The sequence below is a fragment of the Coregonus clupeaformis genome, chromosome 15 (genome assembly GCF_020615455.1).
Source record: "Coregonus clupeaformis isolate EN_2021a chromosome 15, ASM2061545v1, whole genome shotgun sequence".
Classification (NCBI taxonomy): Eukaryota; Metazoa; Chordata; class Actinopteri; order Salmoniformes; family Salmonidae; genus Coregonus; species Coregonus clupeaformis.
Genome location: NC_059206.1, coordinates 30,367,648 through 30,380,816, shown reverse-complemented (window position 1 = coordinate 30,380,816; position 13,169 = coordinate 30,367,648). Strand labels below are relative to the sequence as shown.

The 13,169-nt window shown below is 42.9% G+C and overlaps 2 protein-coding genes and 1 non-coding gene across 7 annotated transcripts in view; 2 read left to right on the top strand and 1 right to left on the bottom strand.

The window, feature by feature from the left end:
• Positions 1-2,919, top strand: part of LOC121582632 (high affinity copper uptake protein 1) — a 21,482-nt gene extending 18,563 nt beyond the window's left edge. For both annotated transcript variants that reach the window (XM_041898577.2, XM_041898576.2), the window contains exons 3-5: positions 1-73; positions 239-407; positions 652-2,919. In XM_041898577.2, coding sequence (XP_041754511.1) covers positions 1-73; positions 239-407; positions 652-853 — 444 coding nt within the window. In that variant the 3' untranslated portion in view covers positions 854-2,919. The remainder of the gene's footprint in view (positions 74-238; positions 408-651) is intronic.
• On the bottom strand, positions 2,199-4,382 carry LOC121582633. The gene is made up of 3 exons (XR_006661790.1): positions 4,303-4,382; positions 3,838-3,938; positions 2,199-3,578 (listed from the first exon to the last, which is right to left on the bottom strand). It is a non-coding gene; the product is annotated as an uncharacterized LOC121582633 (transcript).
• Positions 3,575-13,169, top strand: LOC121582630 (U4/U6 small nuclear ribonucleoprotein Prp4-like). 4 transcript variants are annotated; one of them, XM_041898574.2, is made up of 14 exons: positions 3,575-3,627; positions 4,930-5,140; positions 6,718-6,904; positions 7,167-7,254; positions 7,375-7,454; positions 7,708-7,801; positions 7,897-7,991; positions 8,129-8,187; positions 9,738-9,861; positions 10,103-10,192; positions 10,558-10,683; positions 11,556-11,663; positions 11,855-11,973; positions 12,526-13,169. In XM_041898574.2, exons 2-14 carry the CDS (start codon positions 4,981-4,983, stop codon positions 12,717-12,719), a joined length of 1,524 nt encoding a protein of 507 aa, XP_041754508.1. In that variant the 5' UTR covers positions 3,575-3,627; positions 4,930-4,980; the 3' UTR covers positions 12,720-13,169. The 4 variants fall into 4 exon arrangements, with proteins under 4 accessions (XP_041754508.1, XP_041754506.1, XP_041754507.1 ...); XM_041898572.1 differs by lacking the exon at positions 3,575-3,627 and adding an exon at positions 4,489-4,567; XM_041898573.1 differs by lacking the exon at positions 3,575-3,627 and adding an exon at positions 4,496-4,621.

Genomic DNA, 13,169 nt, shown 5'->3' with positions numbered 1-13,169 from the left:
AAAATGACCTTCTACTTTGGCTACACAAACGTGGAGCTGCTGTTTGCCAGCCTTGTCATCAACACACCTGGAGGTAAGTTAGTGTGTGTGTGTTCCCAGAATGTATTATCAGACTTGAAATGTAATGCAAATAGTATTTAATGTAATGACCATGGCTATTGATTATTCATAAAAATAAAAATAAATAATTGACTATTTAACCAATGTTAACACCTTTCTACCATGTCTCCTCTCTCAGAGATGGTGGGAGCCTGCATTGGTTGTTTCCTGCTAGCTGTGCTCTATGAGGGGCTGAAGATCGGCAGGGAGTTCCTGCTGAGGAGGAATCAGGTCAACGTGCGCTACAACTCCATGCCTATCCCAGGGGCAGACGGCACCATGGTCATGGAGACCCACAAGACTGTAGGGTGAGTGAGACCAACCATGCAATAGGACTCCTTACTAACCGGACACATAGTAGTACTGCAGTGAAGTGTTCCATTTTACACCCAAATTATGAGACTTCTAGACATGGCAGTTCAAAAGGGCTACTCGCTCTATATCAACTTGCAGTAGGAAAATGTGAAGCCTCACTGACTTGCAGAGTGCTGTCAATTAGTTTATTTGAAAACATGACTTTTTAATAATCCTGTTTCCCTCTCTCTACTGCAGCCAGCGGATGCTGAGTTTGGCACACTTGCTGCAGACGGTGTTACACATCATCCAGGTGGTGGTCAGCTATTTCCTCATGTTGGTCTTCATGACCTACAATGCTTACCTGTGTATCGCCGTGGCAGCCGGGGCAGGCGTCGGATACTTCTTATTCAGCTGGAAAAAGGCTGTGGTTGTTGACATCACCGAACACTGTCACTAATAGCCCCCACACACATACATACATACATACATACATACATACACACATATCACACACAGGTATTCTCCATTTAATCCCCATCGTCATCATCATGCATCCAGTTTTATATACATGTATCACATTTGGACAGTTCACTTTGTCACACAAAAGCTGCTTGATGGAAAATGTGAATTATGACTGAGCTTTTACATTTGTGACAAATTTAAGTCTGTCCCTTTAGTAGGTCCAGAATACTACCCTCGCCACCTAGCATGATGTTGGTATTCCAAATGCTGGCTTGTTATAGCAGCACCTCTCCTGTCTCTCTCCACAGCTCTGTCAAGGGCCATACATCCACTTCCCCCAGTCGTGCCATTCTTCCATTCCCATTCTGTGTTTTTGTTATTGCGCAACAATCAGTGCAGGTTCATCCTTATAGCACTGGGGCTCTAGGCTCTTCTGCTCACACAGGGCATTTTACAACCCTTACAACAACCTCTCTCCTTGAAGATCATTGTGAATAGGGCCCAGAGTTTTTCCTGACCCCACCCCACCTGGGTCCTAGTTAAAGCCAATGTGTTCTTCTGAAGCCTAGTCATATCTGCATTCCATCTGACAATTCGGTGGGGGGGGGGGGGCATACATAATCGGTGTCTCACAACTACAGGAGTCAAAGGTCATACTTGGGATTGTGTGGAGATGGTCAGGCAGCTCTGGCTGTATGACTGAGCCTTACTAAACCCTTTGCCTTAAAGGAGGGAAAAAGGACAGCCTAGGCCAACTGTAGTCTAGACCCATAGTCTACTGACAAGTGCCAGCGCTATTTTAAAGAAGTTTGTCCAGTGGACAAGCAGTGAAGTACAGTACACTTTACATGTCACCTGATTTATATAAATTAGAGTGTAATGCAGCAGAATGTGACAACCTTTAAAACCCTCTTCATGATACACACTGCTATGCAGTGTTCAGTCTTGGATAGTTTATGAATGACAACCTCATTATTTTCCAATGACACTTGGCACTCGAAGGCTGGATCTGACCCATAAATGTAAATTGACTCTCGCACATCAAGAAGCCATTGTAAAAATGTTATAATATAACTTGGGAGTAACCTTTGGTGCATTCATTCAATAGGGTTAAATTAGTTAGCATGTCAACACAACATGGATACTAGTGTCCTTATCGGAGCAAGTGCTCAGATCCCAAGGACAAGCAGGGAACTATGGGAAAGTAGGAGGATGGACCTAGTGCTTTCTCAGACGGACCTAGTAACACATGATTACTGCACCTCTTGTGACCTATCGGTGCTTAGGCCTCACAGTACACACTTTGACAGGGGGGATAACTATGAAGTAGAACCTAAAGAGAAAGTTGTATTTTTAGTTTATTTTGATATTATACGTTTTTGAATCTCTGAGAAATTACTAGTAAATGTTTGTATCAGTTGCCTAAGGCTGCGTTTACACAGGCAGCCTGATTCTGACCTTTTGCTGATTTATTTGGCAATAGAGCTGATTTGATTGGTCAAAAGACCAATTAGTGGAAATGTCAGCGTTGTCTGTCTGTGTAGACAGGCAGCCCAATTCTGATTAATTTTTTGTGCTAATTGGTCTTTTGACCAATCAGATCAGCTCTGAAAAAGATCTGATGTGATTGGTCAAAAGACCAATTAGTGGAAAAAAATATCAGCATTGGGCTCCTTGTCTAAACACAGCCTTAGTGATGTGCCGTGCCTGGTTTGGGGGTCAAATTCCTAGTTGCTTTAACTGGATTTAACAGCCACACATTCTCATTACATTACAATCAAGCCAGGGACATTAATAGTTAAGTGTACACTTGAACATATTATAACCGTTTCTGCTTTACCAAGTGGGATCATGTATAAAGACTATTTGTTATTATAGTCTACTGTACAAATCTAGCGTTGAAGTTAATGGGCCAAAACAGCAGTGGGAATCTGACCGCCACTCCAGCGCATAATCAGTGTGAATATTACCTGGACTGTCCACAGACATGTCTGTATAGTTTGACATATTTACAGTGCTGTAATCATCTAGAGAAAACAAGTAATAAATGGTATCATTCAAGAACTGTATGTTTTGATTCTGTTGCATTCTCATAATGTGGCTTTGAAGGCCAATAAAAGTACAATCATACCATCGTAAGTAATAACTGATTAGTTATCAAGTCCATTCAGTTCATTCCATCTTGCCCCACAGATGCTACCTTCACCTTCCTGGGACTACCAAGTCTGGATTTTTGTAATAAAGGAGGGAAACCACTACAACAGCTCTTACTAAACATATTGTACAAAAAGCCACACACTTCACATCGCAAGTCATAACATTTCAGGTAAATGCAGCAACATTTACTTTAGAAGATGTGTGTTATAAGCAAAACGGGATCCTCAAACTACACATTTCTATGTAGAGATAATTCTGATCTCAGGTAAGCACACAAGTATCCCTGACTATGTCAATACCACAGTCACTGTGCCATCCACACACCAACGCTGGAGGAGCCAAACGTTTGAGCAGTCTCTTTAATGTGCCCATTAGGAACCTAAAACTGCAGGTTTCCAAAGAGTGATGGCAAGGTGTTGGGTTTAGGATGGGGCTTGTAGCCTATTCTCTCGTTGATCATCTGTTCCCGTGTCTTCACATCCCCTGTTCCACCACTGGCCCCCACCATGTCACTAGACGTTGCCACACCAACAACATCCACTTCATCTCTCTGTTTTTTCCGACTCAGAGGTAGGCAGAAAAAAACGTAGGTGGTTAGACATAGAAGTTCTGGTATGTATACTTCATGTAATTACTATGTATACTAAATGCGCTTTTCTCACACCCAAGGCGCGGATTGTATGTCAATCATCAAGCGTTTCTTAAAGTTAATGAGGACTTAAAAAAACTGGTAGCAGGCAATCCATCAACAAGCATTGCCTCTTTATTATGCCTTCATACCAGCAGATACTAAATATCATCCATGATGCTGTGGCTACTCACTTCAAGCTCTTTCTTGACACACTCAAACTCCTCAGTGTCATCCAACTTAAACTCCAGGCGGGTGGGCTTTCTGCGTAGCATGTTACATCCACTAACGTTAGCTGAGAAACAGATGTGCCCAGGCTGTCAGTACTAACTAATAGCTAGATGGCTAAAGACAGAAGGGTGACCGATCAATTATTGAGTGTAATAATATGGCTTGCATTTGCTAAATCACTTAGCTAGCTATATGCAATTACTACACAATAGTTAATGTTAGGCTACCAAACAAATGAATCGCACTAAAATCTCTTAGCAACAACTTGCTAGCGAACTAGCAAGCTGTCACGCTAACTACAGCAAAGACTACAGTGACAGACCAAGCATGGCTAAAGAGAGCAAAATTGAGCACTCCATTCGTCAATACGTTGTCTCTGAGCCAGTGGTACACACAAAGAAACAGGCTAATCGTTCATATTTGCTTACATTTTGTTATTGTTGTTTATTTGGACAGTAGCTAGCTAGCCACGCACTGTAAAATCCGCCATAAATTGACGAAGGGCTTCTGGGTAACGTAGTTTTCAGCAGTGCCCCGTGTGGGTATGTTTGACCTCTTTTCCACTACTAGATGTCGCTGTGAAATGTTAAACCCACTTTTTCTATAGACAATTTCCTGTGCTCGTACAGCAATACAACGTGAACCGGCTACCACTTTTGTGTTTTGATTTTGCTACCTGGTTACGGTTCTTTTGTAATTGCTTTGTTATTTCAAACCCGATACTAAAATACAGGGAAATTAATCACCGTAAATGTTGAACATTTTGTCTATTTGGTTATGCTTTTGGCAAACTGCTGAGTGTGTATTTAGGTTACCTAACGTTAGCTAGTTAGGCTATGTCAACGTGCTGTTGTGTAAAGACAGTACTTTACAAACTCCCATGATTTTGTCAATGCATCCTAGCCAGTTGATTTACTGATTAGGGAGTTGTCTATTGTTGGTCAGCAAATTGCTAGTTAGCAAGCTACACACTTTGCATCTTTAGATTTAGGTGGTTGGCTATCAAGTTCTCATTCCATTTATTCATATCTCTGTGGGGCTATTGTCTACTCCAGGACAGTATCATTCATTGTGGTGAACAGTGGGACCAGACATAAAGACCAGAGATGTCTGACGATGATGAAGCACCGCTGGTGAAGAAGACCAGGATTTTCTATGGCAGTCTGGAGGAGAAGGAGAGGGAGAGGCTGGGACGAGAGTCCTCTGGGTCAGGCAAAGATTCTGTCAAAGCAGGCATCGAGGCTGGCAACATCAACATCTCCAGTGGTCAGTATACATTACTGTTTATGGTTGCAGTCACATGTACAGTACCAGTCCGAAGTTTGGACACACCTACTCATTTTTACAATTTTCGACATTGTAGAATAATAGTGGAGACATCAAAACTATGAAACAGCACATATGGAATCATGTAGTAACCAAAAAAGTGTTAAACAAATCAAAATATATTTTAGATTCTTCAAAGTAGCCACCCTTTGCCTCGATGACAGCTTTGCACACTCTTGGCATTCTCTCAACCAGCTTCATGAGGTAGTCACCTGGAATGCATTTCAATTAACAGGTGTGCCTTGTTAATTTGTGGAATTTATTTCCTTCTTAATGTGTTAGAGCCAATCAGTTGTGTTGTGACAAGGTAGGGGTGGTATACAGAAGATAGCCCTATTTGGTAAAAGACCAAGCCCATATTATGGCAAGAACAGCTCAAATAAGCAAAGAGAAACTACAGTCCATCATTACTTTAAGACATGAATGTCAGTCTATCCGGAAAATGTCAAGATCTTTGAAAGTTTCTTCAAGTGTAGTTGCAAAAACCATCAAGTGCTATGATGAAACTGGCTTTCATGAGGACCGCCACGTGAAAGGAAGACCAAGAGTTACCTCTGCTGCAGAGGATAAGTTCATTAGAGTTACAAGCCTCATAAATTGCAGCCCAAATAAATGCTTCACAGAGTTCAAGTAACAGACACATCTCAACATCAACTGTTCAGAGGAGACTGCGTGAATCAGGCCTTAATGGTCGAATTGCTGCAAAGAAACCACGACTAAAGAAGATACTTGTATGGGCCAAGAAACACTATTTGGTCTGATGAGTCCAAATTTGAGATTTTTGGTTCCAACCGCTGTGTCTTTGTGCGACGGAGAGTAGGTGAACGGATGATCTCTGCATGTGTGGTTCCCACCGTGAAGCATGGAGGAGGAGGTGTGATGGTGTGGGGGTGCTTTGCTGGTTACACTGTCAGTGATTTATTTAGAATTCAAGGCACACTTAACCAGCATGGCTACCACAGCATTCTGCAGCGATACGCCATCCCATCTGGTTTGCGCTTAGTGAGACTATCATTTGTTTTTCAACAGGACAATGACCCAACACACCTCCAGGCCGTGTAAGGGCTATTTGACCAAGAAGACGAGTGATAGTGCTGCATCAGATGACCTGGCCTCCACAATCACCCAACCTCAACCCAATTGAGATGGTTTGGGATGAGTTGGACCGCAGAGTAAAGGAAAAGCAGCTCAGCATATGTGGGAATTCCTTCAAGATGGTTGGAAAAGCATTCCAGGTGAAGCTGGTTGAGAGAATGCCAAGAGTGTGCAAAGCTGTCATCAAGGCAAAGGGTGGCTACTTTGAAGAATCTAAAATATATTTTGATTTGTTTAACACATTTTACTACATGATTCCATATGTGTTATTTCATAGTTTTGATATCTTCACTATTATTCTACAATGTAGAAAATAGTACAAATAAAGAAAAACCCTTGAATGAGTAGGTGTCCAAACTTCTGACTGGTACTGTATGTGTGTCTCTATTAAGTCAACTTACTTTCTCTCTTTATCCCCTCAGGTGAGTCCCTTGAGCTTGAGGAGCACGTGAGTGAGCGCCAGTCTGAGGTATTGGCAGACTTTGAGCGCAGAAAGCGAGCGAGACAGATCACAGTATCCACAGACGATGCAGAGGTCAAAGCTTGCTTACGGGCCCTTGGGGAGCCAATCACACTGTTTGGTGAGGGGCCTGCTGAGAGACGAGAGAGGTGAGTCACACAAGCATGGTTCTGTCCTCCCCTTCTAATATTTTAATGTGTGGATCAACAATTAAAGACCCTCTGAAAATTCTCTGATGCTTTTACAACATGTCAACCCCGTTCATTTACCAATTAAAACTGCAGTTTTGAGGTATTGTCTTTCTGCTTGAAAACACCCTATCTAAAGTTATATTTGGCATGCATTATATCCACCTCTAACCTTTGCTCAACCTCTCTCTTGCCCTCCCCAATTTTGTTATTTCTTTTCCAGGCTGAGGAATATCCTTTCTGTAGTGGGCCCAGATGCACTAAAGAAATCTAAGAAGGATGATGAGAGATCCAAACGTTCCCAAGAGGAGGTATGATTTGTAGCTTGACTCTCCTATATCTTTCTCTCACTACTACAACTTTTACACTGTATTCATTCAATATGGAGATAAACACACACATTTATATATTCTCCTGTCCATGTGTTTCAGTGTCAGCAGACGTGGTACCACGAGGGACCGACCACTCTGAAGGAGGCAAGGCTATGGTTGGCCAGATACTCTCTGCCCAGGTAATATAATAATATATGCCATTTAGCAGACGCTTTTATCCAATGCGACTTAGTCATGCATGCATACATTGTTACATATGGGTGGCCCAGGGAATCAAACCCACAATCTTGGTGTTACAAGCGCCATGCTCTACCAACTGAGCCATACAGGAACATGGTACAGCTTGATTCTAATATTAGACCATAGTGACCATGATGACAATGACAGTTTCAATGGTTGTCAGGAAGTAGCATGTGTGTGATGTCTCAACAGGGCTGTGAAGAGGTTAGAGGACGCCAGAGCTCACAGGGAGATTCCAGAATCCACACGAACAGTCCGAACGCAAGAACTTCACAAGACCCTCAGGGTACGTCCTCCATCAAAGTCTCCAGAAGAATTCAAGAACCTGTCTTGTTTGTGAAAAACAGTTGTAGAATATCATAATTTTCTCTGCCCACTCAGAACCTGAGTAACTTCTGCAGTCAAATCGGTGACGACAGACCTATATCCTTCTGCCAGTTTAGCCCTAACTCCAAAATGCTTGTGACTGCATCTTGGTGAGTCCCTCAGTCTCCTCTCATTGCACTGCACAGACAGCAATGGTCTTGATGGGGTTTTATATCCATTTAGCCATCAAATAAGCATTTGTTAGAAGAAATGTCCTTGTCTTCCTGACTTGTTTTTTTCTCTCTAGGAGTGGCCTGTGTAAACTGTGGAATGTTCCAGACTGCACCCTTATCCGTACTCTTCGGGGTAAGAAGTATCTCTTATTTTTCTCAAATCATTTTACCCTTTCTTATCCATTGCATTGCAATTACTCTTTGTTTTTACTTCTGAAGTCCTGAATTAGGGCTGGGCGGTATACCGTATTTTACGATATACCGGTATGGTATTGATGCACGGACCGGTTTGGGTTTTTACTTTACCTTCTATAACGGTATTTGAATGTTTGGTTTGTTAAATGTGTTACGCTGTGTGTAACGTCCATTTTTATAGTTTACTTCGCTACTTGAGTCATCTCTATCCGCGCTTTCTCTCTCCATGCCGCTTTGTACGCAGACCTAGCCCGCCCCCGCCCCCGTCACTCAAGGAGCGCATTTTGTTGTTCCTCGACCACGAGAGACACTTGCGTTCAGTCTGCATGGTCAATGTAGCACATGCAACAATGTTGATGACAATGATGGTGTTTTCACTTTGCTTCTTAATATAAATTCACTAACATTCTATAATTACACTATTAGTTTGTGTTTCTTACATCTGCAAACAGCTAGTTTGTCATTTCTTAGCAAGTTGGCCCGAAATCCTGTTAGCCACTAATGCTAATCAGTCAGAGCAAAAGTAATTAGCTATACAGCCTGATAATACCAGTGACGGTGTAGACCCCCCCCACATTCTGAAAATATATATACCCCCCCCCCAACTTCTAACCAAAGAAGAACTATAGAATTAAAATAATCATTCTATTTCCATGATTCCAACAGTTAACCCAAGTGTTTTGCTCTAAATTGCAAGTCAAATCGAATTGAAACGTTTGGTTAATAATAAGGCCTAGATTGTTTGTACATGTCATGCAGCCCTACGTGGCAGTGTGGAAGTGATCTCAAATGAGTGAAACAAATGCAGAAATTGATGAAAATGCAGATTTTTTTGAACAGTATAAAACAATCAGAATGAAGACCCATTGAAATCACGTGGAATGGGGCCTCCCGAGTGGCGCATCGGTCTAAGGCACTGCATCGCAGTGCTAGAGGCGTCACTACAGACCCGGGTTCGATCCCGGGCTATGTCACAATCGGCCGTGATCGGGAGTCCCATAGGGCGGCGCACAATTGGCCCAGCGTCGTCCGGGTTCGGGGAGGGTTTGGCCGGGGGGGCTTTACTTGGCTCATCGCGCTCTAGCGACTCCTTGTGGCCGGCCGGGCGCCTGCAGACTGACCTCTGTGTTTCCTCCAACACATTGGTGCGGCTGGCTTCCGGGTTAAGCGGGAGGGTGTTAAGAAGCACAGTTTGGCGGGTCATGTTTCGGAGGACGACCTTCGCCTCCGGACCCATTGGGGAGTTGCAGCGATGAGAAGATCGAGAAAGGGGGTAAAATATAAAAAATAATCTCATAGTATGTGTTGCCACCTAGGCTCACAGACTACTCATGAATACAATTTGGAACTTTTATTATTCAAAAACATTAAATACCGTCATACTGTCCTTTTAAAAATGTTTTATACTGTGATATGCTATTTTGGCCATATCGCCCAGCCCTATCCTGAATGATAATGATAATAGTTCTTCTCTTTCCCTATCCTCAGGCCACAACACACACGTGGGGGCCATCTGTTTTCATCCTCAGGCCACTCGGACTCTGGACGACTCTGATGTTAACATGGCCTCCTGTGCTGCCGACGGCTCCGTCAAACTCTGGAGTCTGGACAGGTCTGCTCTGGTTGATATCATACTGTATGTCTGTCTTTATCTCTGTCTGTCAAATGAGGGAAACGACCTAAAGTTTTATAAAATAAGATTCAGGAATAAATGGAGAGGGTTGACAAAAGCAGTATATGTTTTTTTTCCAAATGTTATCATCAACAGTAGCTCACTGAGCTGGTGAAATGAATGGTGGTGATTTAAAATGCATGTTGATGTGTTGTAACCATGGTAACCCCTCTCTCTGCAGGGATGAGCCTGTAGCTGACATCGAGGGTCACTCCCAGAGGGTAGCACGAGTAGCCTGGCACCCCTCTGGACGCTTCCTGGGCACCACCTGGTGGGTGAATTTATTTTTAAACATTCTTTAAATTGTCTTGTTCTATCATTTTCCGAATGGCCGATCAAGGCAATACAATAAAACCAAAACATGGTCACTTGCACCAAATGTCTCAACTTTAGCCATATATTTTTACATTTTAGTCATTTTAGCAGACACTCTTATCCAGAGCGACTTACAGTTAGTGAGTGCATACATTTTTCATACTGGCCCCCCGTGGGAAACGAACCCACAACCCTGGCGTTGCAAGCACCATGCTCTACCAAGTGAGCTACAGGGGACATATATATGTTACTCTGGTCAGACTTGTGTCATTTGAATTGAATCTGAAGTGGGGCTTAATTCTCTTTCTCCCCTCTCCCTAGCAGCTATGACAACTCCTGGAGGCTGTGGGACCTGGAGGCCCAGGAGGAGATCCTGCACCAGGAGGGACACAGTAAAGGAGTCCACGACCTGCACTTCCATCCTGACGGCTCTTTGGCAGGCACTGGGTAAGATCTCACTGGAAATGCTATGAAAGTCTATGTCAATTGTCAATATTTGTTTACAATACGTTATTATTGGAGATACCGAAGATATCTCTGAAACTTTAAAAAAACGTACATTTTTGTGTTGTCTTTTGCTTGTCTCTGCACATCCTGTTGCAATGTGTTGCCAGCAAATCAAGTGAGTGGCTGGTCTCTTTTGTAGAGTATTATCCCATTATTTCTACATCAGACCTTCAGATAACTTGGATCTCAGTGTCATCTCCAAAACGAAAACATTAGCTAGAAAAGGCTTTAATCAGAGCAGATCTATATTTGGCCTATAGAAGGGGATGGGGGCTGTAGTAAAACAATGGTCTGATTCTGTGGTTCAATGGTCTGTTTAATGAAGGCCAGTAGATGTCCACCCAGTTATCTCAATTAGAAGCTTGGCAGAACAAAGAGCCTTTCAGTGGCTGGCTGAGTTTGAATCATACAGGGATATTCCCTTCATATCCCCTCATAATAACATGCTGCCTTACATACACTCACTTCCCAACTCTCTCAGTGCACCTTGATCTCATTGATCTCATGCATATAATCAACTCAATCTACTGCCTGAGCAATATGGAGGACTGAGAAGGTTTAGTAGCTTGTTCTGTGATGTTATAACCTAAATTAAATAAAGGCAGATGCAACTGGCTCCATGTGACACACGAGCTGATGTGTTTGTGTACAGATCTACGCTATTGTTGTAAAGCGTCTTGAATGGTGCAAGTCAGTCAGCCCAATTTGTATACAGTAGAAGGAATTACAGATCACTATTCACCCCTCATCTACAGGACTGTTGGTTGAATCCTAGTTTGCCTCGGTACACAATATTCATCTCTCTTTCTCAGGGGTCTGGATTCGTTTGGGCGTATTTGGGACCTTCGGACCGGGCGCTGTGTGATGTTCCTGGAGGGCCACCTCAAAGAGATCTACAGCATCGACTTCTCTCCCAACGGGTAAATGACATGGGAGATACTGTGTTATTGATATCTTATGGATAAGACCAGATAATCCTGACCATGTGATCTATAACTACGGTAGGAGAAACTCTGGTAGGAAAAACTCCTGGCCCTACTTATTGATGATGATAAGCCTGAGAGTGTGTGTTTGTAGGTCCAGTATTGAAACCATCTTCTCCTCTGTTTAGCTACCACGCAGCAACAGGAAGTGGGGATAACACCTGTAAGGTGTGGGACCTGCGTCACAGGAAGTGCATCTACACCATCCCCTCCCATCAGAACCTGGTGTCCTCCATCAAATTCCAACGTGAGTTTTTCCACGTCCCAGAGGCTACCTCCTTTACTTATTAATTGCACCTTAAAGGGATACTTTGGGATTTGGGCGATTAGGCCCTTTATCTACTTCCCCAGAGTCAGATGAACTCGTGAATACAATTTTCATGTCTCTGTCCATGCTAGTAGATACCCATAAACTTCCAGTCATTGCGCTAATGCTAGTTAGCATTGGCTCATTGGCTCGCGAAGCTACCTCTAACTTCCTCCATACTGGATAGAGACATAAAAATGGTATCCATGAGTTCATCTGACTCTGAGGAAGTAGATAAAGGGCCTCATTGCCAAAATCCCAAAATATCCCTTTAACTTCATTTGGATTGATCCAGCATATGAACTGTAAATACTTGATTGACCCTATAATGGCATATATAGGTAACCCTTTGCACATTTTCATGCCAACGAATATATCTCAATTATTTTCAAAAGTCACATGGTAAAAGGTTTAGCAGCTAGTTATGGACTGTTATAACTGGTTACAATATTTCTGTGCTCGCATTTCCCTCTCCATCTCTTCCTCTCTTAGCCATTGACGGTCACTTCCTCCTGACCGGGGCCTATGACAACACAGCCAAGGTGTGGACCCACCCGGGCTGGTCCCCCCTGAAGACCCTGGCAGGCCACGAGGGCAAGGTGATGGGCGTGGACATGTCCCCTGACGGACAGCTCATCGCCACCTGCTCCTACGACCGCACCTTCAAGCTCTGGATGTCAGAGTGAGCAGGGGAGGGAGTATCACCCATAGAAATAGAATGGCATTCTATGGTACCACCTGTACCACTATTTCTATGGTACTACCTGTACCACACCTGTACTACTATTTCTATGGTAATACCTGTCATCCCATGCAAATAGAAGATCTTAAACCAAGATCTGCTAAATATTTGCTTTTTCACGATTGACGGATGACTCTTTGAACATCCTAAATATTCTGAATTGTACACTTGTCTGATTTACATTTAGTAGATGGTTAAATTATTATTGAACAACAACGTTATCGAGTCTCCTGATGTTGTCTACAACTTTGAAGTTGTGGGCATACCTCCTGTCCTTTCTCCCAGATTATTTTTAAAATAATATGTTTTAGGTGATTTGTAAACACGTATCAGTTGGTGTCAGAAGTCGATCCAATTGCCCTTTGTCTTGTTTTTAATAAAAACATAAACTCCA

What these genes read in the sequence shown, in the direction of transcription:
- LOC121582630 (XM_041898574.2), top strand. Translation starts at nt 4,981, where the DNA reads ATGTCTGACGATGATGAAGCACCGCTGGTGAAGAAGACCAGGATTTTC. An exon ending in GCCAGATACTCTCTGCCCAG is followed by an intron (nt 7,455 to 7,707) that starts GTAATATAATAA and finishes ATGTCTCAACAG; the next exon opens with GGCTGTGAAGAGGTTAGAGG. An exon ending in ATCGACTTCTCTCCCAACGG is followed by an intron (nt 11,664 to 11,854) that starts GTAAATGACATG and finishes TCCTCTGTTTAG; the next exon opens with CTACCACGCAGCAACAGGAA.